At 44.8% G+C, this 27,518-nt stretch overlaps 1 protein-coding gene across 4 annotated transcripts in view; it reads left to right on the forward strand.

Moving 5' to 3' along the window:
- The window catches only part of RANBP9 (RAN binding protein 9), a 315,855-nt gene extending 295,038 nt beyond the window's left edge, over positions 1–20,817 (forward strand). For 3 of the 4 annotated variants that reach the window (XM_078687990.1, XM_078687989.1, XM_078687991.1), the window contains 2 exons: positions 18,233–18,344; positions 19,324–20,479. In XM_078687990.1, coding sequence (XP_078544116.1) covers positions 18,233–18,344; positions 19,324–19,454 — 243 coding nt within the window. In that variant the 3' untranslated portion in view covers positions 19,455–20,479. Of the gene's footprint in view, positions 1–18,232; positions 18,345–19,323 lie in introns of all 4 variants that reach the window. The other variant, XM_078687988.1, reaches the window with a different exon arrangement.
- The last annotated feature ends 6,701 nt before the right edge of the window (positions 20,818–27,518 follow it).

Consider the following 27,518-nt stretch of genomic DNA (forward strand, 5'->3'; position numbering starts at 1 on the left):
TCTTTGAGGATCTAGCTTGTGCCGGTGGTGTGTCTGTCAACCCGTAAGCTCATCGGTTCATTCATGTGTGTGTCTTGGCGCGATCAACAAATCCAGACTTCTCTGCAGCAGCCTCGGCCTCACAGAATGAGCCGTGTTTACAGAATACACATCTGCAGGAATGAACACATCTCGGCAAGGACGCGCAACACCCGCTGATTCTGGGCAAATCACTTAATCTCCCCGCGCCTAATAAAAATGAATGTGCCATTTGTAACATTACTGGTGCTATGTAAAGCGCTCTGATACTCTATACCTTTGAGTCAAGTTTGCGCTATATAAAACGCAAAAAAAAAAACAACATTTCCATGAGACCTGTCCCGGTGTGTGCATTATCGTGCAGTTAAAGTATAGAAGATGCATGCACAGTACCATGGTTTTCTCTTGTCCATCTTCCCGTTTTGACATCCGTACCACCTTCTTCATTGCGCTTTATGCACTTTATGTACTTTCACCAGTGCAAAGATAATACGTCTCCTCTTTCACAATGTGTGTGCTGGTGTTAGGATATGCCACACTGACATTCCAGGCCTATGTTACCCAGTGTGCACGTTGGAGTGTAGGTGCACGTCTCAGCGCGCTTAGTATGGTTGCATACCGATATTTGCCCACTTGTGCTGCTGCATAGCAAAGATGTTTATGCTCATACATACATTGTAATCGTATCCCATCCTAGCCGTGCATTTTATTTAACTGACTTACTTTTGTTTTTTGTAAAATGAATAGTTATAATTCAACCAAATGTTAAGTTTATAGCTTTAGGCAATTTACATGTTTAGTTTTGTACTTTTTTACATGTAAAAAGTTTTAGCATTAAAAATTAGAAACAACATTAGGTCACTATCCTTTATTTATAACATTTTACACAAAATTGTAAGTTTGCACATCAAATACATGTAAACAAGGACAAAAATAAACATGTAACTTTACTAATGCTATAAATTTAACATTTGGTAGATTTATAACTATTCACTTTACAAAAAACAAAATTAATACTTTTATCATTTGAAAAAATATAAACCCAAAAAAAAGTTTTACATTTGCAACACCAAAAGGTCAAACTCTTCTATTGCGAGACCTATTGCATTTTCAATGCTTGTTTTTGTTGTTGTTGTCAGGAACAGCCCCGCTGCCACTCCAGGTAAGTTTTGATTTTTTTCTTGTTTTAATATGTTTCGCTACATATAGCCGTGTTTCTATATAAGAAATAAACGTTTTCGAAGTCCCTCTCCGAGCTCGTTTTGCTTTCGCTCTTGTTCCCCTTGCTGTCCTGAATTTGCACCCATGCCAGTTGGTCACCCTATCAACAGCCCAGCGGCCCCACCAATCCCTGCCCAGGATCACACAGCAGGGAAGGGATAGTAAACCTGAGCGGTCCCAAGACGTGGGACGGAGCAGACCGTCGGAGCTGTAGATGTGTGAACTGATGTTGGAGGGCTGGGGGTTCCTGAGAGAGGGGCTCCCAGTCTCCTACATCCAAGGGCCCTCGGTGCCCCACGCAGCAGCGCCTTTCTATTCACTGTACTCCCGGGAGCTCTCTGGGACCCCTCGGGTATGTAAGTACAGACGCCTCATCTGCTGCCTGGGCTTATCATCCCAAGCTCTGCTGAGTTTGTCTCTCTTGAGACGAAGGTTTAAAACCAGCATTAAAGGTGGTGAAGGCACTGGGGCACATCAGACGTGTGTGTGCGGGGAGGGGATAGGAGGATGGGGGGGGGGTCAGGGAGGCAGGAGGCGATGTGACCGAGGCGCCTGCCATGTGGTAAAAGGCTCCGCGTCGATCTGTGATAAACTGGACGTGCAGGGGCTTAAAGATCTTACAACAGCTTTAGGAAGCATTACAGACAACAAAGGCCTGGAATAGGGCAAGAATGGAGGGCGGGTTAGACCAAAGGCGGGCCTCAAACAGAGGAGTCTAGAATAGGAGAGGGCCTAGCTGTGTGTGTGTGGGGGGGGGGCTCTGTGTGTGGGGGGGGCTCTGTGTGTGGGGGGGGCTCTGTGTGTGGGGGGGCTCTGTGTGTGGGGGGGCTCTGTGTGTGGGGGGGGGTTCTGTGGTGGGGGAGCTCTGTGTGTGTGTGGGGCTCTGTGTGGGGGGGCTCTGTGTGTGGGGGGGCTCTGTGTGTGTGGGGGGCTGTGTGTGTGGGGCTCTGTGTGTGTGTGGGGGCTCTGTGTGTGTGTGGGGGCTCTGTGTGTGTGTGGGGCTCTGTGTGTGTGTGGGGCTCTGTGTGTGTGGGGGGGGCTCTGTGTGTGTGTGGGGCTCTGTGTGTGTGGGGCTCTGTGTGTGTGGGGGGGGCTCTGTGTGTGGGGGGGGCTCTGTGTGTGTGGGGGGCTCTGTGTGTGGGGGGCTCTGTGTGTGGGGGGCTCTGTGTGTGGGGGGCTCTGTGTGTATGTGGGGCTCTGTGTGTGTGTGTGTGGGGCTCTGTGTGTGGGGCTCTGTGTGTGGGGCTCTGTGTGTGTGTGTGTGGGGCTCTGTGTGTGGGGCTCTGTGTGTGGGGCTCTGTGTGTGGGGCTCTGTGTGTGGGGCTCTGTGTGTGGGGCTCTGTGTGTGGGGCTCTGTGTGTGGGGCTCTGTGTGTGGGGCTCTGTGTGTGGGGCTCTGTGTGTGGGGCTCTGTGTGTGGGGCTCTGTGTGTGGGGCTCTGTGTGTGGGGCTCTGTGTGTGGGGCTCTGTGTGTGGGGCTCTGTGTGTGGGGCTCTGTGTGTGGGGCTCTGTGTATGTGGCTCTGTGTGGGTGGCGGCTCTGTGTGTGTGTGTGGGGCTCTGTGTGTTTGGGGGGGCTCTGTGTGTGTGGGGGGCTGTGTGTGTGTGGGGCTGTGTGTGTTTGGGGGGGCTCTGTGTGTGTGTGGGGGGCTGTGTGTGTGTGGGGCTGTGTGTTTGTGGGGGGGCGCTGTGTGTGAGGGGCGCTGTGTGTGTGTGTGTGGGGGGCGCTGTGTGTGTGTGGGGGGCGCTGTGTGTGTGTGGGGGGCGCTGTGTGTGTGTGGGGGGCACTGTGTGTGTGTGGGGGGCGCTGTGTGTGTGGGGGGCGCTGTGTGTGTGGGGGGCGCTGTGTGTGTGGGGGGCGCTGTGTGTGTGGGGGGCGCTGTGTGTGTGTGGGGGCGCTGTGTGTGGGGGGGCGCTGTGTGTGGGGGGGCGCTGTGTGTGGGGGGGCGCTGTGTGTGTGTGTGGGGCTCTGTGTGTGTGGGGGGGGCGCTGTGTGTGTGTGTGGGGGGGGGCTGTGTGTGTGTGGGGGGGGCTGTGTGTGTGTGTGTGAGGGGCTGTGTGTGTGTGGGGGGCTGTGTGTGTGTGGGGGGCTGTGTGTGTGTGGGGGGCTGTGTGTGTGTGGGGGGCTGTGTGTGTGTGGGGGGCTGTGTGTGTGTGGGGGGCTGTGTGTGTGTGGGGGGCTGTGTGTGTGTGGGGGGCTGTGTGTGTGTGGGGGGCTGTGTGTGTGTGGGGGGGCTGTGTGTGTGGGGGGGGCTGTGTGTGTGGGGGGGCTGTGTGTGTGTGGGGGGCTGTGTGTGTGTGGGGGGCTGTGTGTGTGTGGGGGGCTGTGTGTGTGTGGGGGGCTGTGTGTGTGTGGGGGGCTGTGTGTGTGTGGGGGGGGCTGTGTGTGTGTGGGGGGGGCTGTGTGTGTGTGGGGGGGCTGTGTGTGTGTGAGGGGGGCTGTGTGTGTGTGAGGGGGGCTCTGTGTGTGTGGGGGGGGCTCTGTGTGTGTGGGGGGGGCTCTGTGTGTGTGGGGGGGCTCTGTGTGTGTGTGGGGGCTCTGTGTGTGTGGGGGGGGCTCCGTGTGTGTGTGGGGGGCTCCGTGTGTGTGTGGGGGGCTCTGTGTGTGGGGGCTCTGTGTGTGGGGGCTCTGTGTGTGGGGCTCTGTGTGTGTGGGACTCTGTGTGTGGGGGGCTCTGTGTGTGGGGGGCTCTGTGTGTGGGGGGGCAGTGTGTGGGGGGGGCTCTGTGTGTGTGCGGGCTCTGTGTGTGTGCGGGGGCTCTGTGTGTGGGGGTGGCTCTGTGTGGGTGCTGTGTGTGTGGCTCTGTGTGTGGCTCTGTGTGTGTGTGGCTCTGTGTGGATAGCTTTTTTTGTAGGTGACTCGGTCTGTGTGATGGTGGCTCTGTGTAGGTGGCTCTGTATAGGGGGGTCTATGTAAATGACTGTGTGGGTGGCTCTGTATGTGTGTGTGTGTGTGTGGATGGCTTTGTGCGTGTGGCTCTGTGTGGGTGTAAATGCAATAGGTCATGCATTTGCGAGCGATTAAGCTATTGGCATTGTAAATGACAATGCCATTTATTTAACGATTAAGCTATTGGCAATGTAAATGACTGCCATTTATTTAACGATTAAGCTATTGGCAATATAAATGACAATGCCATTTATTTATGATTTAAAAAAAAAAAATCATGAGCAATGCCAATAGCTCTACTTTTAATAATGCAGAGACCATTGCATTGTAAATGCTTGTTGTCATTTGGCATTACATTGAGAAAGCTATTTTAGTAATTTGTTTTTAATTTAATAGCCCAAGTAGTCTCATAAGGTTTGACTTGCAAACGTTAATACAAACTAATGGAATGTAAAAAAAAACATTCTTAAAATATACTTGTGAATCTAATTCCACCAACCTGAGAGTTACTAATCTCAGTTACTATATTACAAAGAGCACACATTTTCTCAGGGACAGTCAAGAACTGTCAATGCAGAGAACTCAAACACTGTTCCTCACTGAGACAGCCACTTATTTTAAAATAATTATTTGGAAGAATCACGTGATTCAGTTATTCCAAAAATCTGTTAAGTGCCATCTCAGACTCTATCGATCCAAAAAACTAAATCTGCTGCTCACTAAGTCTGTATCTTATCTCGAATCTTCCAAAAGGAATCCTTATTGTTATTAGAATGTATTACAGCCTAACAAAGTGATCTATTCCTTCTTTCTTTGTTTAGTTTGCCCATTGCGTACCCCTCTCATACTGTCCTATCAAGCTAGGTTGCCTTTCAGTTCAAAATGTCAGGTGCCAAAACACAACTTGCATATCGAGGGCATATGACACAACTCAGGGCTGTATTTTTTTAAGGGCAGAAAATTATATTAGTTAACCATTTTTTGCATTCAATCCGCAGATCTTTAACCATTAGATGTGAAGATTTTATTTTTAAAATCTAAGAATTCTACATTAGTGAATAAGTTATACCTTCTCCATAAAAGTCTAGAATCTCTTGTGTATAGTTCTATAAAATGGATATGCAGAAACACATCCCTTTTGTTCTGGCCCAGTGGGGTTCATTTATTGGTTTGTGCATTGAATCATTTTAATGATTTGCCATCATAGATGGCACACTTCTATTCAAGACTAACATGATCATCCCAATATATTTACATCTGGGCCGTATGTTTGCGAATGCTTCATTCCTCTAACAAGTGATCAAATGTTTGCCAGTGGAGCTTCTTTCCATTAGCTCTGTTTCGTAGACTGAGTCTCTTCAAAGATTTGCCATTGGTACTATTTGCCTTATTCACGATAAAGGCTTTATCTGCCAACAGGGATATTCAGGGAAAACCCAGTTCCAGAGGTGTTCCAAGTGTATTGACTGACTAAAACGGAATATAGTTTTAATACATTTACACTGTACCTGATCTTAGAATCGTTTTAATTGATACCAATAGGCCGTAACTCCATAAAGCAGTTTGGGTAACAACTTAATTGTCACTAACTTCAGAAATAGCAATATTGTTAAGCTCATTAAAATATTAGTTCATTTTCGATTGTAGATGTCACAATATTCACTTTCTTTGGTCGCTTGTTTTTGTTAGGTCTGCCCTTCAAATCCGCATTTGCTGCAACGCCGTCCTATATATATTTTTTTTAAAACAAAAAACAATCTGTAGTAAGCATTGGCCATGGGTCAGCCCACATTACCCCGTGCCTCCCTTCACTTTCAGTAACTTCTCAAAGCCTGTCCACATCACACCCTGTTGAAAGTCATTCCTTTTTTTCAATGACAAAGCTAGTTCAAATGTGCATTGCTATTATTTTATTTATTTTTTATATTCACTTTAGGTACTGGTTATTTATTTTGCCTACACTCCTTTTTAAAGTTTGTTATTAAGTGTTTAAGCGACACTAACTCTGTAGCTCAGCTGCTTGCGAACTGAGGACTTGTTTGGGTGGTGATTTATTCTTGTATCCTTAAAAAAAAAAAATTGTAAAATGCATGGCACAACTGAAAGGACTGCTAAAGAAAACACCATTAGTAAAACAGCTGCACAAGTTATTGTTTTTTTACATGCATTTTCTTATTGCAAGCATACAATGGCCATATTTAAGTGGCAGCATGTTTACTTATTTTACTTTTTGGTGCATATGCTTGCCAGACCTATTGGTTTTGACTGTGCTTGTTGGATTTTGCTGCTTACGTTGTAGGAGTTTATACTTCCAAATAAATGATATTTTTTGTTTTAAGTGATTACTCACAAAAAATCATGACTGCTGCTTGAATTTTAGACCAAAGACAATGACTGTGATTTTGTCTCAAAAAGAAGAGGGTGGGGGGGCAGGAACTAATTAAGGTCCAGTGTCCATGCTCCTTGTGTCAATATCTAAACCAACAAAGGACACTGTTCCTAAATGCAGTGTGCAAACAGTCACCCATGCATAAGGGTGCAAATAGTCACCCGTATATTTAAAAAGAAACAGAAAGAGAATAAAAAACAAAAAGGAATCCTAGGTGAAAGGGACCCACCAAAGAAGCAAAAAAGCCACATTTTGTCCTCTTTTGCCCTCACACACCCCAAGGGATGTCATGCTTCATCATCGGGTGTGTGCTCCTCGTAGGGCCGGCGCTGCAATTCCCTACGGGTCCCCCGAAGGATCTCTTTATCGGAGATCTTTTGGGACAGCCGGATGGTGCATGCTAGTGTGTGGGGTCGGGGTCCAATGAGGGTGAAGAAGTGCGTGCCAAGTGATGATTGATTTAAAAAGGGTAGACAAGCAGCGGATGTCTTATTTGTATACCCTTAGCAGATTTACTATTAAAAATATCTTGTCCCTGCGGCATACTTTCCCCAGGTATCAAGAAAGTCATGGGTCTACATGTTTCGCATGTGCGTCGCCTTGAAGGTCGTCTGAGCTTCATCAGGAACAAAGAAATGCAATTGGAGTGCACATGAAATAAACGCTGAAAAGCCTCTAAATCAATCAGGGCGGGCAGTGAACCTGTATACCTATAGTCTGGCTACAGTTGCATGGTGGATGCCGCTCCTGATCGATACCTAGGAAAGAAAAACCTAATAAACCACAGGTATGAACATCAGTAACAACTTGATGCCACATCATGTGCCACCGCTGTGTGCACATCACTTATATATAGAAAACAGAAACAGGCACACGAGACTTAGAAACGACAATTTAATACTGGGTGGAACACATGACCAATGGAGTGTGACACTTAAGGGTTCCTAGCCAACCACAACTACGAAATGAATGTATCATGTAGTTGTTGCATGGTCGGTAACACCCGTGGCTCCATAGATGTCCACAAAACTAGCGCCGCTGATACTGTAGTGTAAGGTGGGCATCATCAATCAATTTGTGCCAAAAAGACAATTGGGTCTTCCAGAGTGCTGACCTCGCATTGCTGAGGGGTATCTCATCTGGCGAGAGCAGTGGACTCCCGCACAATACCAGGCAGAAGAACACTGAAAAGTACAACTATAAAAACAGAGCACGGAGTATCTGTTCCGCACTATCCCAGTCCCTGCTCAGGGATTTGAAGAAACTCACGTTATCCCCGGGGTGCTGCCTCCTCTTCACCTACCCCGTCCATGTGTCAGCCAGTAGTAAGTAAAAATTGACACGGACACTGGTATTAATAGTTTTGTCACAAGCCTGGGCATAACCTCTTTCCGGAATGTTGGAGCGCATGTGCGAGAGCAGGGCTACAATGTGCATGTGCAATTGTAGGGAAACTATTCCCTATGGCCTTCGCTACGGGTAATGGTATGGCCTCGTATCATTGTGGCCAAATCTTAAGTTCACCACTATGTCATCAGTGATGGCCACAAAATAGATTAACAGGCACAACATTGTTAGCCTTGCTCGCGCGCCAATATACATGGCTCCATAAACGGGGATTCGTAAAAGCAATTCACTATAAACTTTTCCTAGGCAAAGCCCTGTATTGTTTATACAGAATATGTGGATAATGTTAGTGCGTGATTTAAAGGAGTACATTGATCCTGTTACTAAAAGACACTATATATAGTCACTAAAGAGTGTTAGAGCGGGGCTAAGATAATTTATCACTAGGGTTGCAAACTGTGCATTCCCTAATGCCTCCTTCCTCATACATCTAGTCAAAGACAAGTGGAGTTAAATGACAAAGTACCGCTACAGCAAATTACTGAGGCAGACTCCAAAAACAATATCCACTGTTAATAGAATCGTGTCTCGTATGAGCATAGAAAGCAGAAGAAAGAAGAAAAGAGGAACTATTAGGGTCCTCGGCTGAACCGCTGTGCATAATTATCAAAAAGAAGAGCGAGGGCGGACCCAGGAGCTAATTAAGGTCCAGTGTCCATACTCCTTGTGTCAATATCTAAACCAACGAAGGACACTGTTCCTAAATGCAGGGTGCAAATAGTCACCCATGCATAAGGGTGCAAATAGTCACTCGTATATTTAAAAAGAAACTGAAAGAGAATTAAAAAAAAAAGGTATCCTAGGGGAAAGGGACCCACCAAAGAAGTGAAAAAGAAAAATGTTGTCCTATGTTGCCCTCACACACCCCAAGGGGTGTCATGCTTCATCATCGGGCGTGTGCTCCTCATAGGCCGGCGCTGCAAATCCCTACAGGTCCCCCGAAGGGTCTCTTTATTGGAGATCTTTTAGGAAAGCTGGATGGTGCATGCGGGTGTGTGGGGTCGGGGTCCAATGAGGGTGAAGGAGTGCATGCCAAGTGATGATTGAGTTAAAAAGGGTAGACATGCAACGGATGTCTTATTTGTATACCCTTAGCAGATTTACTATTAAAAATATCTTTTCCCTGCTGCATACTTTCCCCAAGTATCAAGAAAGTCATGGGTCTACATGTTTCGCATCTGCGTTGCCTTAAAGGTCGTCTGCGCTTCATCAGGAACAAAGAAATAAAATTGGAGTGCACGTGAAATAAACGCTAAAAACCCTCTAAATCAATCAGGGCGGGCAGTGAACCTGTATACCTATAGTCTGGCTACAGTTGCATGGTGGATGCCGCTCCTGATCGATACCTAGGAAAGAAAAACATAATAAACCACAGGTATGAACATCAGTAACAACTTGATGCCACATCATGTGCCACCGCTGTGTGCACATCACTTATATAGAGAAAACAGACACAGGCACACAGGACTTAGAAACGACAATTGAATACTGGGTGGAACACATGACCAATGGAGTGTGATACTAAGGGTTTCTAGCCAACCACACACACGAAATAAATGTATCATGTAGTTGTCGCGTGGTTGGTAACACCCGTGGCCCCAGTATTCAATTGTCGTTTCAACATGGAGATCTGTCAGTCACCTCGTGAACTCAGAAGGAGGCTAACTGATGTAGGAGTGAAGGTTGTAAGTAGGGAGGCAAACTCAATCCTTTGACCTATGATATGCTTATGAGGCAAGAAGAGTTATGTAAGGTCTGCTTCAGCACCATTTGTGGCAGCTTTTTCCTCTGAAGAGATAATGCTAGCGACCTCCGAAGAAGATGGCCCATACTACAATCATGAAAGATACCATGTGGTATTGTATGATAAATGTTTATTTCCTTTAGGACCTCTGCAGGGACTCCACTACTTTGCGAATCCCCCACAAGCAGCAGTCAAAGGGTCAAGCCCACCAAACACTGGATCTCAGGCAGCGCATAATCTCTCTGTGAAGTTGATCTTATCCGAATGAGGACAGACCGGTTTATGAATTAAATATGGGAAACCCATGAGTCTGAGCAAAACAAAAATACATAGATCTGTGTGTGCCTTTTAAATTATCTTGTTCCGATGTTAAGGTCTTACGAACATACTCACAATTGTAAAACACAGAGGCCAGCGCTCAGAAAGCACTCCCCATTGGTTATTCAGAGATTCGCAGGTCTGTCCTCTTAACTAATTGAATCAGTGGCTTAGCTGAACGGGCCTGGACAGGTATCGGCCAGGACACGTTGTATTCTGCTCATCCCACATGGCCGTTCCTTGTTTTCATAATTCACAAGTGGCGATTCCAACTCCTCACTTTCCATTCCTGACTGCCAAGATACCGTTCGCCTGCATGGAGGAACAGTACCCAGCTGGCAAGAGCCAGGTAACAGACACATGCACAGAAACTGTTCTGGATCAAATTAGACGTAACCAAAACAAGCAATGACTTGAGGGGCAAGGGGGGATAGGGGGGTGGGAAGCAGGCCCGGTTCTAGAGGGTGGGCCAGGTGGGCCGGGCCCACCCAAACATGAGCCTGGCCCACCCAAACAGGAGCCTTGGCCTGAGGCCTGATGTGAGCCGTTCCTCCCCCATCAAGTGTTCGGGCTGGCTCTCCTGATTCAAAGTCAAGAGGCTGCTGCAGCCTCTGTGCAGGCAAGCACAGATTATCGCGGCCCATTGTCACATAGAGAATAACAATGGGCCAAACCCAGCAGGCACAGCATGTGGTTGGAGCTCCGGCCCTGGCCTTAGGGCACAGGTCTTCAAACGGTGGTGCACACCTCCCTGGGGGTCCGTGATTGCATTCCCAGGGGGGCACAACTGCGTCTGCAAGGAAGGAATTGTGAATAAAGATCGCCTGCAAGCGTCGACGTGTATCTGGTGAGTTCACAGGCTGTCTTCTTTTATATGCAGAAGTTAAACAGCATAAAAAGTTTGCACCTGTAATCCTGAGTTTTTCCTGGGGCGCTGTCAGTGAGTAGGTAGACTGGGCTCAAGGGAAAACACAACATGCTAATAACTATGTAATTTTTTCATCTTCATATAATTGCATATTTAAAAAAAAGCGCACACACAGTAAATGAAAACACAAAGCAAATGAAACGAATTTTGCAAAAATATACTGTCTCTTACTTATAAACCTCAGTTATCTAAAGCAATCACTGCAGATTTCTGTGTCTGACCAGAGAGTCGCAGATTTGAATCCTGGTTTTCACAGTGGGAAATAGTAACTAGTGTATTTATAGAGCTACACGTTCCATGCCTGTGGTAAAAAGCACTATGGTATCACATAAAGAATATATTAGCTCCTCGGCTGCTTTTATGTGTGTTGCTTAACCAGTTGCATAGGGTCCAGTCATGAGAGGCCTATTAAAGCCAGGGTCACTGGAATCATGCCGCAGGGGAGGACCAAATCATGTGGCAGGGTTGACTAAATTATGTGGCAAGAAAAGGAAAATTATGTGGGGTTATGCAGAACATTTTGTCATGCATCTACTTTGTCATTTTTACATTTGGTAAAAACTATCTGGGCATTGATTTTACCTCATTAATGCTGGTTTAATACCCAAATATAGCAAAAAGCAAAAGAAAGGTGACCAGTCAAGCTTTGCGAAGGGCGTTTCACAGAGAGATGAGAGCTCCTTCACTGCGAAAAGGTGGGGACAGCACATTAGAGCTCATTATTTCTAAAATAGAGGAGTTGTGTCCTAATGTCAAGAGCTTCCTACTTTGGAACCTAATTCAGGTCCTCCTGTCAGCTCAACTCAAATCACTTAATAGTCCAGTGCCTAAAATAAACAAATATATATAATACATTTTATGAACTTGTATTTGTGTAATGTAAATGGTGCTTATTAAAGTTTCCCAATGCCCTTGGGCCGGGTCTTCCTTACGTAAATCCAAAAAAGTGATGGATAACCTGTTTCAAGATTGGAGTGATAGCCATGGTCGGTAAGTTGTGAAAGAGGCAGAGGAGGTAGGGGGCTAATTAGGGCCTCAGCTATAATTAGTGCAGAAAATAAAATTTCATTGGGGCCCAGGAGTGCGAGGGGCTCACAAGAACCAATTTATTGAGAGAACAGTTTTTTTGTCAATTTCTGTTATTGCTTGATGATTTTCCCTATCATATGTTTCACATTTACTGTGGATTATGAGCTACAAAAAAGTGTCCATGATATGACATCAAAAGTTCTGCCTTTGCTCTCAGCCCTGCCTCTCCTGTTTTACGATCCTTGGAATAAAGTTTTGCAGGGGTCCCCAATTTCAAAACATTTTGCTTTGGGGCCTCATGCAAAAAAGTTTGAAGACCACTGCCTTAGGGTATGACAGTGAGGCCTCACCACGGGAGATGCTGCTACAACGGGCCAGAGTTTTCACTCCCCTTGGAGCAGGAAGTGATGAGGGCAATAAACAGGGTTTTGCTCCCTCCCTCCTCGCAGTGGATGGCTGACCCGACTCCAACTCATTCTGGCCAGGCAAGGCATCCTCACTGCCAGGCGCGGTGCGTCCATGGGGGCGTGGGGGGCGTAGCCCCCCCGCCCGCAGCTGCCCGCAGGAGACACCGAGGGAGAACTGACAATGCATGCCAGTCAGCATGACGTCGGGAGGTGTCATGTTGATTGACATGATTGTCACCAGGCAGGCAGCAACACGAGTGCGCATGCGTGGGGACGGAGGGTGAAGTTTTTACCCGTGCCCACGCATGCGCACTTGTGTTCGTGCTTTTTTGCGCATGCCCATTAGGAGCCCTTCGGTCTCCTAATGGGCGTGCGCTGGGCGTAGAGTAACCTGTGCCCCTGCAGCCACCAGGATTGTCTGAAATATGGAAACAATTAGTGCGGACATGGCAGCCTTTTGACACGAGCTGTGCAAAAGAGTGACCACACGCAAGTAAGGAGGAAAAAAGTGTTTTGACGTGTTTTCTTTGTTTAAGATGCCCGACAGCACTGCAGTGCTGAAAGAAGAAAAGCGTGCAGTCTTAAGTAAAGGGTGCACCCTGTACGGATGTGTGCAATGTGGCTATTAATCAACCGTAGACAGTGTGAAAAAAGTTCAGTGGGGATGTAAATCAAAAACTTATAGCCAGTTTCTCGCAGACTCCTGTCAGGTCAGTTTTCCTCCAAAGAGACCACGGATGTTTACAGTAAGGGTAAAATGAATGTGAATATATTAGATGGTGGAGCTGAGGGACCCAGCTTAAACGTGATTGGCCAGTTTCTAAGAGCCGCAGCAAAGGAAATTGAACAGGGAGAGTGGGTGCATGGATGGATGCATGCATGATGGATGGATGGATGCATGAATGATGGATGCAGGTTGGATGGGTGGGTGGATGGATGGGTGGATGCATGAATGAATGATGTATGGATGCAGGATGGGTGGGTGGATGGGTGGATGCATGAATGATGTATGGATGGATGCATGGATGCATGCATGATGGGTGGATGGATGCATGAATGATGGATGCAGGTTGGATGGGTGGGTGGATGGATGGGTGGGTGGGTGGGTGGATGCATGAATGAATGATGTATGGATGCAGGATGGGTGGGTGGATGGATGAGTGGATGCATGAATGATGTATGGATGGATGCATGGATGCATGAATGATGGGTGGATGGATGCATGAATGATGGATGCAGGTTGGATGGGTGGGTGGATGTATGGATGTATGGATGGATGGATGAATGGGTGGGTGGATGCATGAATGAATGATGTATGGATGCAGGATGGGTGGGTGGATGGATGGATGGGTGGATGCATGAATGATATATGAATGGATGCATGGATGCATGCATGATGGGTGGATAGATGCATGAATGATGGATGCAGGTTCGATGGGTGGGTGGATGGATGGATGCATGCATGAATGAATGATGTATGGATGCAGGATGGGTGGGTGGATGGATGGGTGGATGCATGAATGATGTATGGATGGATGCATGGATGCATGCATGATGGGTGGATGGATGCATGAATGATGGATGCAGGTTGGATGGGTGGGTGGATGGATGGATGGATGGGTGGGTGGATGCATGAATGAATGATGTATGGATGCAGGATGGGTGGGTGGATGGATGAGTGGATGCATGAATGATGTATGGATGGATGCATGGATGCATGCATGATGGGTGGATGGATGCATGAATGATGGATGCAGGTTGGATGGGTGGGTGGATGGATGGATGGGTGGGTGGGTGGGTGGATGCATGAATGATGTATGGATGCAGGATGGGTGGGTGGATGGATGGGTGGATGCATGAATGATATATGGATGGATGCATGGATGAATGCATGATGGGTGGATAGATGCATGAATGATGGATGCAGGTTGGATGGGTGGGTGGATGGATGCATGCATGAATGAATGATGTATGGATGCAGGATGGGTGGGTGGATGGATGGGTGGATGCATGAATGATGTATGGATGGATGGATGCATGGATGCATGCATGATGGGTGGATGGATGCATGAATGATGGATGCAGGTTGGATGGGTGGGTGGGTGGATGGATGGATGGGTGGATGGATGCATGAATGAATGATGTATGGATGCAGGATGGGTGGGTGGATGCATGAATGATGGATGCATGGATGCATGCATGACGGGTGGATGGATGCATGTATGATGGATGCAGGTTGGATGGGTGGATGGATGGATGGATGGGTGGATGCATGAATGAATGATGTATGGATGCAGGATGGGTGGGTGGATGGATGGATGGGTGGATGCATGAATGATGTATGGATGGATGCATGCATGATGGGTGGATGGATGCATGAATGATGAATGATGGATGCAGGTTGGATGGGTGGGTGGATGGATGGATGGATGGATGGGTGGGTGCATGAATGAATGATGTATGGATGTAGGGTGGGTGGATGGATGGGTGGATGGATGCATGAATGATGTATGGATGGATGCATGGATGCATGCATGATGGGTGGATGGATGCATGAATGTTGGATGCAGGTTGGATGGGTGGGTGGGTGGATGGATGGATGGATGGATGGATGGTGGATGCATGAATGAATGATGTATGGATGCAGGATGGGTGGGTGGATGGATGGGTGGATGCCTGAATGATGGATGCATGGATACATGGATGCATGCAAGATGGGTGGATGGATGCATTAATGATGGATGCAGGTTGGATGGGTGGGTGGATGGACTGATGGATGGGTGGATGCATGAATGAATGATGTATGGATGTAGGGTGGGTGGATGGATGGGTGGATGGATGCATGAATGATGTATGGATGGATGCATGGATGCATGCATGATGGGTGGATGGATGCATGAATGATGGATGCAGGTTGGATGGGTGGGTGGATGGATGGGTGGATGCATGAATGAATGATATATGGATACAGGATGGGTGGGGGGATGGATGGGTGGATGCATGAATGATGTATGGATGGATGCATGGATGCATGCATGATGGGTGGATGCATGATGGATGGATGGGTGGATGCATGAATGATGTGTGGATGCAGGATGGGTGGGTGGGTGGATGCATGAATGATGTATGGATGGATGCAAGGTGGTTCGGGCTCGCTCGCTGCGCTCGCTCGCTGCGCTCGCTCGCTGCGGTGCAATATGCAAATTAGTTTACGCCTCACCACTTTCAAATGTCACCAGCCGCCCCTGCTCACTGCTCTACCAACCTCCCATCTCAAACTCAGGATTTAACCAGAAACCAACCCCCACCATACCTATCTCTTTGAGATGTGGCATTTAATGTATGGGCTTTGTCAGCAGATGCCCTTGGCAGCGAGTTTCCTGGGCCCTAGGGCCACCGCAGTGTAACTTTTAAGTTACCTCAGTCAAAGGAGGGCCACCACAAAAAGTGTTATGGTTTTTCTGAGAGACCAAATGGTTGATCATGTACTCCTTCCTTGGAAAAAAAAATAAAGCCCTTTCAATCAAAACCAGCGAAACTGAACATGTTTACGCCATAGTTATTTGTTCAGACAGCACAGTCATTAACTGCTGCCTGCTGGGGTGTATTGATATAACCAGGGCCACTGGAATTATGCACCATTGGGCAGGGAGCCTGGCTGCTTGCATCCTGGGCAGGAGCTGCGAAGCCGTGGCACCTGGTAAGCTACATTTAAAAAAAAGATATTATTAAATTACCCCCCCAACCCCGCCCGCGTGACCCCCCTGCCCCCTCTCCCTTCCCCCGCGAGTCATGCCGGACGCGACTAACTCAGTGGCCCACCCAAATACACCATTGGCCCACCCAAATAAAAATTCCTGGAGCCGGGCCTGGTGGGAAGAGGGATGGACATGGGGGAGGATGAGTGAAGCAGCAACGAGGGAGGGCATGGGGATGTAAACCGCATTGGGAAAGCGAAATGGGCAGGGGCAACCATTACGGTATTGGACTACAATTAAAGTCCCAGAAATTGGTTGGGTGAAAAGCATGCGTGTTGCAGCCCGAGCCAGCAGAATACAAGACGGGCCATACTGCGGCCTGTGTGCTCGGGGGTTAGTTTGGGGCAATATGTCCCGATGGTTCTTGGCACTGTGGACCTTCAGGGGTTCCTGTGAATTGTATTATGCACATACTTTAAGTGCCACGCAGGACAGACGGTGTGTGAGAAACAAAGACAGAGAAATAGATTCTGAGGGGCAGGGGACGAGAGGGGCTGCATACGTTTAGTGCGCGTTGCTATAACCTTACAAGGTTTCAAAGACAAATGTGCGTGTAAACTGAAACAACTGTGGAATAAAGGAGCAGAGCGCCGCATGCTCCTAGCACATACAGCACACCGCTTACCGTAATGGAGGCCCCTTTCAAAACGTCCGTCCACAACCGTGTTAGAGGACGCTGGCAGTGAATGTGTACAGGATCGCAAACTGGGTGAGAGCAATTCAAAGAAAGAAACAAGTGGCACTGGTTACTCTTTCCCCTCATTAGTCCCACAGATGCGCACTCACAGACATTGGGTGCTGACACAATCATGAAAGGCAGCAACGTGCTGGAGGTGGCGGAGAGAAGGCACGCGAGTTGAGGCAAAATAAAAAGTTGTGTAGAAAACGTGCGTAAGTGGTTAAAAGTGAACTGATCCATCTAACTGGGTCAGTCGCCAGGGTGGAAACAAACAGCCAAAAGGCGGGGCAAAGGGACCATAGAGAAGAAAGATTTTATGATGGGCAATACAAGGAACCAATTACAAGCAAGAGGGAATACACCATGCCTCACAGAGCTGTGCATGCACGCTGCCTAGGTTCAACCTAAACAATCTGCCCATATCTTTCATGCCATTTTTTTTTTCTCACCAAAAATGCATGGTTTGGTGAAGAGACCCCATACACTGCCGTGGGTTGTGTCCCATTCCGCTCTTTTAATGCTGTATCAAAATTAACAAGCATTTTCTTAAATGTAAACTTAAGGGTCAAATCGGATTCTAAGTGCATTAACCCTTCGCTGCGGGGGATCGCCTGCTGTGCTGGGGGGGAGGTGGGCGCGCACAGCGCCCCCATGCTCATGACGAGCTGAGCTCGTCATGAGCTACGGCGCTCCGGTGCTCATGACGAGCTCAGCTCGTCACAGGTGTATTACCTCCCGTGGAACGCTCAGCACAGGAGGAGAATTCTCCCCACACCTGAGCGTTCCACGGCTCATGACGAGCTGAGCTCGTCATGAGCACCGGAGCGCCGTCTCGTCATGAGCCTCGAAGAGGTTAAAAGCACATGCTGAGGAAAACAGATGTATCAGTTTTAACATGCTCTTTGGCAGCTGTACTGACCTCTTGTTATATTTACATACGTTGCTGTGACAAGAGAGAAACCGTTTCTGGCCTTCAGTATATCAAAGGAGGAGTGGTTAGTGAGTGTGGTCAAGGTGTGCGTTTCAGGCTCTGTCTACTTCATTGCATCTATTTCTCGTTGAAATCAGCCTGAAAACTTGAGTAGTGACTACTTTTTAAGTGCTGTCTGAGGTCCTGAGCCATCTTTCTTCTTTTAGCTCAGTTCATAGATTAATCTGTGATGAACAGGTATTGCCGATATTTACAATTGTTTAGTAAATTTACGAAAGCCCCGGGTATATGTATGCTCTATGTGTTACTTGCAATTTACGCATGTGACTATACGGTAGTTACATACATTTATGATCTATGCTGTTTCCTAAACCGTAATTGAAGCTTGTTTAAGCCCAATGCTATGTATGTATTTTAAAGACTTTAAGTCAAATCTGAAATATTTTAGATCCTTAACATTTTACATTTTCTCATTCTTGCCTCCTTCTCTTTTTTCTCAAATCTCTGCCAAAAAGGATGCATTCAGTTTACTTGCGTACTCTGATCCTTGGAACAGCCCTGTTGGATTCCAGCTTGATGCAATACAGAGAGAGCCTGTGTGCTCAACACTGAACAGTGCAATACTAGGTAAGTTGCCCAGTGTACTTTGCTGCCCATCATGCTGATTTTCTTGCTGTTGATTGATCTATAGGACACACATTTCCAGTGGTAAAATATTATTTGCTCAGTAAAGTTATTACCTACAAGAAAAACATTAAACACTTTCAAATAGTACACACTGCTTCAATCACAAATAACGTCCGTATGGATAGTGTGTCTTTAATTCCAGTGACCTTCCCTCAAAAGACCTTTCTTCTGGTCGCAGCAGCTAATGGTTTTTCTACTATGTGTCTTAAACTTCACAGTCTACTTTCATTTGTCTTTGGTACAGCTGATGTCATAATATATTTGACAACGTTATTTTGCCTCCCGCCCACCCCCCAAAAAATATATAAACCAAATATGAAGCATCTTTCTCAAACCGCTAGAACTTTGTTTTTAAAAGATTGCAGTAAAGTACTTGATACTGCTATTCGTTAGCTACAAGTTGATAAATGTTATAATTATTTATAAATATTGCCACATATTGTTCTCTGCTGGGGACAGTTTAGTGAAATTTTATTTTTTAAGTTGACATCTCACATTAGGCAGTCTGTCCATGTTACGATGTAGTCCAATCCATATCTTTCTGACATTATTTTATGTTAGAATTCAGTTTCCAAAATAGGCTACCTAATATTGTTCTACTTTGAATCTATCTTCTACTTTAACAGCACGTTATGGCTATGCTTTAAGCGCGCTCTACATTTTTACAGCACTTGTACTTTATAATTCGAGCCTACGCTTTCTCCTCCATTTGTATAATATTTCTTGGCTTTGTCAAACGGATGGCCACACTCCTATTAAATGGTTCTTAAGTCAGTTAATCCTTTAAACATGTTTGTTATCGTACTTCGTGTAAATTGGCTAAGTATAGTGATTGTTTTCCCATAAATGCGTATTTTCATAGTTTTATGCACACCACTGTGTAACCGATTTTGGTGTTTTTCTGTATCATTTTTTGCAGAGACCCACAATCTGCCAAAGCAGCCTCCTCTTGCCCTGGCAATGGGACAAGCCACACAATGTCTTGGACTGATGGCCCGATCTGGCAGTGGTTCCTGTGCTTTTGCCACAGTAGACGACTATCTGCACTAGCTATGCATCCAGAAAGCTCAGCTTGTGGCATTGGATTTTCAGTACAGAGATTGAACACGTAGACCAGCTCTGCTGATTGGAATTTGGATTTTTTTTTATTTTAATTATTTGTTATGTACTGGGGTTGGCAGGTCTTTGCAGTCACTTTACTACTGCTTCCTAGTTTACAGCATGATGCAAATGATTTTCCACCTTTCCAATGATAGGAGGAATTGTTTGATACCTAGAAAGTAATGCAAATTGTTATGGCGGGCAAAAGAAGGCATTTGTTTTGTGAATTTAGCACATATGAATGGAAATAAACTGCCTTTATTGATCTGAATATTTGAAACCATTTCCCTCTGAACATTGTTCCTAGTAGAAGAGGTGAACTAAATTACTGAAACAACCAAAACATACCTTGTAGTCTTGCAGGAAACAAAAACAGTACAAAAAGCAAGCAAAACAACCCTTCCATGATCTGGAAGTGGTATATAAAAAGTGTGTGTAAGTGTTCTGTTAGCATGTGGGTGACGTAAACTTCAAGCTGGACAAGTTTCCATCCTATCATTATTACATTGTTCAGTCAGTGTAATTTGCATACCCGTATAAACAAAACATCAGACAATTTGGATATGTATTGTTGCTGGGAAGAAATCTTTTTTTCTAAATGTGTACTGTAAAACTTGAACTACTCAGGAGCTGAGTGACAACGTTCATTGCTACTTACAATCCCCATACCTGTCATTCACACTAGTTATGTTTTTAACATGGTCTTTTCAACTATTGTTTCCTGTTAAACAGCAGACTACGTCTGTTGTACCTGTCAGTTTGACTGTTGTATTATAACAGTATTACATGTCAACACAATGTGTGATTTATGACCTTTATTTATATAAAAACCAAATATTTAGTCAATTTACAGTGTCTTAATTTAATCTTTGTACACCTTGCATTTTTAAAAGTGCTTCAATGAGTACTATATTGCAATAAAAATGTAATGATACCATAATTAACCAGCCATTAAAGATTTACTTCTAGCGGCACTGAAGCCTGATGAAAAGTTTGTTGTTATCCCCATTGTCCTTAAAACAGATATTTGTTATTATGAAAAGCATAAATGTTTACTCAGTGTCATGTTGTTGGTTGTGTCAAGGTTCCAAGCATAATACAGTTCTGTTATTCTCTTGTTGCAGCTTTGTGTTCTAGAGTAAGTACCTCATTTCAAGTTATGTGAAAATCCTTATTTTCGGATATTTAGTCCATTTGGGTATTTTACGATATTAAAGTAGTTCCTTGACATTCTCCTTAGATTGGCAATTACATTGGATAGCTCAACTCTGTGTTTACCTGGGGATAACAATAAAGTCTGGTTTGCACATTATACAAGGCTATAAGACAATATTTTACAATTTCTGAAACTCTGGATGTTGTATCCACAACAGATCAAAATAGGAGTTTGTGGTGCTTCAGACACTGAAACAATAGTTTTGTGAAATAACATATAACTTATTTCCCTCACCTTTGAAAAAGCATTAGACTATAAAGCCGTAGGCCAAACAAGACGAAGCATTTGCTTGACTCTTCATCACATGACAAGTCAGATAATAAATCAGCATTCACAATTTTGCTCTTTTAAGGCATTGACATCTAAACGTTTCAGATAGTGAAGTTCTAGTATTGAGAGCAGTGCCACCAATTGATGAAAGGAAATAAGGCGTACAAACTATACATTCTTATTCCTACAGTATATGAAAGGGAAATGGCAGTAGATCTACGTACAAGGGTTTAACATCAGTATAGTGTAGCATATGGCCAACTTTTCATAAAGCGAAGATACAAAGGGACACAGTATTTGGCAGTGTTGTCTTCACTTTAGCAAAGATAACTCCAATATATAAAGATGATGTGCAAACCAGATAACCATCGCCGGATGATGCTTTCCTAACTTTTAACATAACTTTTGAAAAGGTGATACAATACATACTCGCTGCTAGATTTTGTAGTGCATGGCAATACATTTTGTGGGGAGATAAAAGTAAATTAGTTCACAGCAGTTGATACTTTCGATGATGAGGCATCTAGTCTGCTCAATTCATTGTACAGTTTTGAGAAGTGGGAGACACTTTAAGAGAAGTGAGAGCTGAATGTTCACAATGTTTGTCAAAGCGTTGATGTAGTATAGCAATGGCAAAGTTGGTATTGAAGAGAATTCCTAAGTTCCTCATTTTTGGTGGGGTTGTGTGGCTGTTCAGCAGACTGTTGGCCAGGTAAGCAGTTGCTCATTGTACTCAAGATTTCCATTCATTAAACAGTGGAAGACGGGTCCAGATAAATAAAAGTATTTTTTGGATTCTACAGTCCATTTTCAAAGTGGGAGTTTTTTTAAGTTTGCATGGTGCTGCTCAAGGAGGTCTGCCAAAGGATGAATGTGGGCCACGAGAAGGGATATATCTTTGAGGCAAGGGATTAGGGCAGTAGAATATTCAACTGACTTTTTGGCTGTGGCTAATGTGGAGTGGTTTGATGCAGTGTGACAAGTCTAGGAGGATCATGACTGTTTTGTAGTCTTTATCCAAGGAGAGAAGTAGCTTTTCTCTCACTTGTTGGTGAGTGCAGTTTTGGTGTTTCTGGCCAGTTTGAATCAAAACTGGTGATTGTGGTTGGGTTGAACATATTCTCATAGCTTTATAGGCTGACGCCTACCAGACAGCACAGCCGTCTGGTTGCAGAGACATATTGGGGGCATGCTGAAAGCTGACCTGGAAATGCATTCCGCCCATTGCTTACCATTGGCTTTGCTTTTCGTCACTCACATTTACATGCTTTCTGCTCACTGACTTTATTTGTTTAAGGCTGTCTAGCTTGAGTAAGTCCCTCCCATGAAGCATAGCCTTTTACCCACCTCCCTGATTGGCTCCTTTTATTCTTCCATGACTGCTCACTTTTTGGGAACTTTTTATCGTTTGTTGTGAAGCACTTAATGAGAGTGCATGTTTTAAAGCGGTCTCTCCTGGCATTCCCCCAACCCACCGTTCTCTCTATGGCTTCTGTAAGACGTTTTGTGAATTCTTCAGTCACTTTTTCTAGAAGCCATTTTGGTTTTGCCTGTTTTTGAGACACATTTTTATGCTTGAAAGTGTATATTTTGTTTAGTGGTTGCCTTTTCAGGGTGTGCTTCACTAGCTGCCACAGCATTTCTTCCATTGGGATGCCAGAAGCTGTTGCGTTTTAAAAACTACTAAGATTTGTAGGTCAATTATCCAGTCGAGAGCATGCTGTTAACTTTATAGCATGCCAACAAACATTCCTGGCCAATTTGCTGCTTGAATAGGGGTCTGCATATTGTTTTGTTTTCATAATATGTGCTTCTTTCACAAGGAACAGAAAGCTAAATGTGATTTTTTTGTAAGAAAAACAAAATAAAAATCTATCTTTCCTAATTTGCTTTGGACCTGTCCTGTAAGGAAGACCATGTATTGTTTTTTTCAAACACCCATGTTCTTAATAAACCCCTCATGAACTGGATCATTAGGAACCCAATAGAAAATAATACATGTTGTAGATGTTGGCGCTAGAGCCTGTATAAACAGCATCTCAATGTCACATCTGCCTCATGTCTCTATGGATGTTTAGTGGGTAATGTGGCCTAAATGACTTTACCACGCATATTCCTTTACCAAGCATTCGTGGTAAGTATATTTAGGGTATATATATATATATATATATATATATATATATATATATATATATATATATTCACTTTTTTCATGTGTATTTATACTTTATTGAAACAAACGGAGTTGACCCGTGACAAAGGAGCCTAGCTCCGAAACACGTCGGGCAAGGATTTGCAGATGACTAAAATAAATAAATTTCACCACGGACTATTGATTTGGGCTCGGTGCTTTTATTTTGATATAACGACGATTGGAGATATATATATGAACTGGAACTCCGCATTACCACCTCCGATCACCCAGGACCGGCGAAGCAGGAGACAGACCACAAGTTCTTTCAGGTAGAATTATTTTCAGTTTTTCGTGGTCCAACCAACCATGACGCGTTTCGGGCTTTGTAGCCCTTGTTCACATGCAGGGAATAGCTGATTTTTTGTGACATTTAAAGTGCATTTAGTGCCCCGCCTACCTCCCACCTTCAATGATAGTCATGTGACCAAGCTGTATAAACAACAGACTATGGTTATAAGTGTCCATTATTACAAAGACAGACTAAATTCTGAATAATTTTTAAAGCAATTGTGCATTGACAACTACAATTCGAAATTTATCATATTAACAATACTTTGCATAAATGCATTAAGTACAAATCATAATGTCTGTTTTTGTCTTTTCGTAGAGACCTATGACTGAAACAGTTTCTGATTTCATATTATTGTAGTAACTGGTTGAATCCATTAAATCATAAAGAAAAGACCAACATAAATGATTGTACATGGTAGCAAAATAATGATTCCAATTTGCTGTATGTTTATATGGACACAAGAAGGGCGTGCAAAATTGTGCAAAGGGGGCAAAAAAAGTGCTACAGTGCTAACGACCAAACATCTAAGGCAACCCTGCCTAGTGTGCAAAGAGGCTAGATAAAAAGTGCATACTTTCAATTCTTAAAAATGGTGATAAAATTCATGATGTACATTAAATTGCTAAAAGAGAATGCACTCTAGAAAACATTTTTCTATTACCTGAATTTAAAATCAGCATCTAAGCCATGTTGTTCAATTGAATATATATATATATATATATATATATATATATACACACATACACACACAGTTATTTTATTGAGCGTAACCCCCTTTTCTTTTTTGTTTACATTTTACTACTAGCAAAAAACACACAGTTGATGGACAGAATGTAGAACAATGTCATACATTCACCCCAGTACAAGGATCTGGGCCTAAATCCATCATTTTTTTGCACTCCACACCACCCTGGGTTAGACACTGGCTATATGCAAATCAGCTCTGACCCTGTGCCTCATGGGAACAGTCCAGTCCGAACTACCAAGCCATGTCTTTCCCAGACCGGAATCAAGCATCCAAGGACCGGTTTCTGGCTATCAGCCTTCTTCAGCCTGGATAGCTTGACTCCAGTGGTGTGGAGAGCCTGGGACTCACGTCTGAGCATCCCCAGCCCACTCGGGGTGAAATTGCAAAAAACACACAGTTGATGGACAGAATGTAGAACAATGTCATACATTCACCCCAGTACAAGGATCTGGGCCTAAATCCATCATTTTTTTGCACTCCACACCACCCGCGGTTAGACACTGGCTATATGCAAATCAGCTCTGACCCTGTGCCTCATGGGAACAGTCCAGTCCGAACTACCAAGCCATGTCTTTCCCAGACCGGAATCAAGCATCCAAGGACCGGTTTCTGGCTATCAGCCTTCTTCAGCCTGGATAGCTTGACTCCAGTGGTGTGGAGAGCCTGGGACTCACGTCTGAACATCCCCAGCCCACTCGGGGTGAAATTGCAAAAAACACACAGTTGATGGACAGAATGTAGAACAATGTCATACATTCACCCCAGTACAAGGATCTGGGCCTAAATCCATCATTTGTTTGCACTCCACACCACCCTGGGTTAAACACTGGCTATATGCAAATCAGCTCTGACCCTGTGCCTCATGGGAACAGTCCAGTCCGAACTACCAAGCCATGTCTTTCCCAGACCGGAATCAAGCATCCAAGGACCGGTTTCTGGCTATCAGCCTTCTTCAGCCTGGATAGCTGGACTCCAGTGGTGTGGAGAGCCTGGGACTCACGTCTGAGCATACCCAGCCCACTCGGGGTGAAATTGCAAAATATATTTACCCTAAATATACTTACATTTTACTACTAACCTGTCTTTCCACTACCCACCCCTAAACCCTCAAATTGCCTTTACCATTGCCCATCCCTAAACCCTAAAATTACCCTTACCAGTACCCACCCCATAACCATGAAATTACCCATACCACCCTTCACGACTACCCACTCCTAAACCCTAAATTATCCTTACCAACCTTTTTTCCACTCCACTATTAAATGTAAATGTAAATGTATTTCGATTTATATAGCGCACTAATCACCCAGGGGTCTCAAGGCGCTTGCTTAGGGAACCCGTCCTGGTATTCCCCTGTGAGATACCCCGGCAGGGTATTCACAAGGTGCAAGTCAGGCATCCCGCCGCGAGGGGCCGTAGTGGAGATTAAGCAAGCTATTGCCCAGAGTCGCAGAGTGTGACCACGTGAGTCGAATAGGCACCGGAGCGAGAATTGTCGAGTCTGTGGAATTTTTGAGCCCGAGACCCGCCGAGGCGGGGAATCGAACCCTGGTCCACGGCTGATCTCAGCTTCCGGGTCTGCCGCCTCTAACCACTGAGCCACGCTTCTCCACCCTAAACCCTAAAATTACCCTTACTACTCTTTACCACCAACCACCCCTAAACCCACCTTACCACCCTTTAGTTATTTAGTGTATATATAAATATTTTTATATAGATACACACACAAATATATTCCTTCATGAAACCACCTCTTTCGGATGATTCGCCCGCACTTCCCCCGTAATTACAACTCCAACAGAGGTGCCACTCGAAGTTCAGGTGCTCATTCAATATTTATTTTGCAATTTTCATTTAGTAGCAACACCGAGTATGGACCGGCAACACGTTTCGGCTTACGCCTTCAACCAGGTATCCCCATTACCCACTATCATTATGTTTAAAAAGGAAAAGAGGACCGTCACATCCTCCTTACTCACTTCCTGTCCACAGCATCTAGACCACCTATCTTAACCGAATATCTCACATAAGCAGCCATATTGAAAATGTTACTTGTTGCATGCAGTGGCAAAATCTCCATAGTCAAATCCTGTTTTCAACTAAGGTATTCGTGACCATTTCAAATGTATTAAACACTTATTTTCAAATTTCAATGTACATTTAAATTTTGCATCTGCATATTCAGTATGTTGGACAAATGCACATCTTTGTAGGCACCAATTTTGTTGATCAGACATATCACTATTTCTGCAGGCTTGTACACACTTATTTGATTGCACATACCAATATATCAATATCACAATTATTGTTTCTCAATTTCAATATTGATGGTGTAAAACGTGTGTCTTCAGCACAGGCGCTCAAAACGCTGGTACGACCAATTTCGCGTATCTCTGTGATAACCAGCAACTCTCATAATAACATCACAATATTATTGCACTGAACCACATAATAACATCACAATATTATTGCACTGAACCTCCTACATTTCAAATGCTTGTCCAAGAGTGATATACCACAATATCTCTTAGTACTACGCATAAACTGCTGATGCTTGTCAGATACTGTTCTTATATTCACATTCCCACAATCTAAGACATAAATATGGTGCAATCACGTGTATAAAGTGCAAATGCATCAAACCCTGCTTACCATGATAATCATATACTTGTCAGATGATGCTCATACCTGTCTCATACCTGTCTCTCTACTGAACCACAGTTATTAAGTGCAAATGCCATTTGTAAACCCAATACTATTTCGTTTCTCTTTAATTGTTACTAAAGTGCCAATGCAAGTGCGTTCCTCTCAATTCATCAGTATTGCATGAGCAAGTAGATGTAAACTTCTCACACTCATATATACATATAAAATGGAAGTACAAAACCACTGTACATTTTTATAATCATACGTATCCCTGGCCAAAGCACTACGATAAGCTCGTGTAGTTTGCGAAGTTTGCGCAACTTCGCACTACGTGAACTGTAATTTTTTCTTTGCTCGCGGTCCTCAACATCAAGTTGGCGCCCGCGAGCAAGCAACATGACATCCTCGCGAGACTTTTTCCTTGTTCGCGATCAGCAACATCAAGTTGGCGATCGCGAGCATGGAAAATAAGCCTCCCGGCGAGATTTTCAACGCGGGGAGGTCAGGTTTCTCATTGCGAGTGGTCGCGCGTGCTCGCGACTGCTTTCGATGAGAAACTACCAGTCCGCTATGAGAAAGCTGCAGCTCGAGTAAAAATCTACTCCAGCGGCAGAAAAGTACAGCTCGCACTGTGCAAGATGCCATTT

This window comes from Lissotriton helveticus, chromosome 4_1 (genome assembly GCF_964261635.1).
Source record: "Lissotriton helveticus chromosome 4_1, aLisHel1.1, whole genome shotgun sequence".
In the NCBI taxonomy this organism is placed as follows: domain Eukaryota; kingdom Metazoa; phylum Chordata; class Amphibia; order Caudata; family Salamandridae; genus Lissotriton; species Lissotriton helveticus.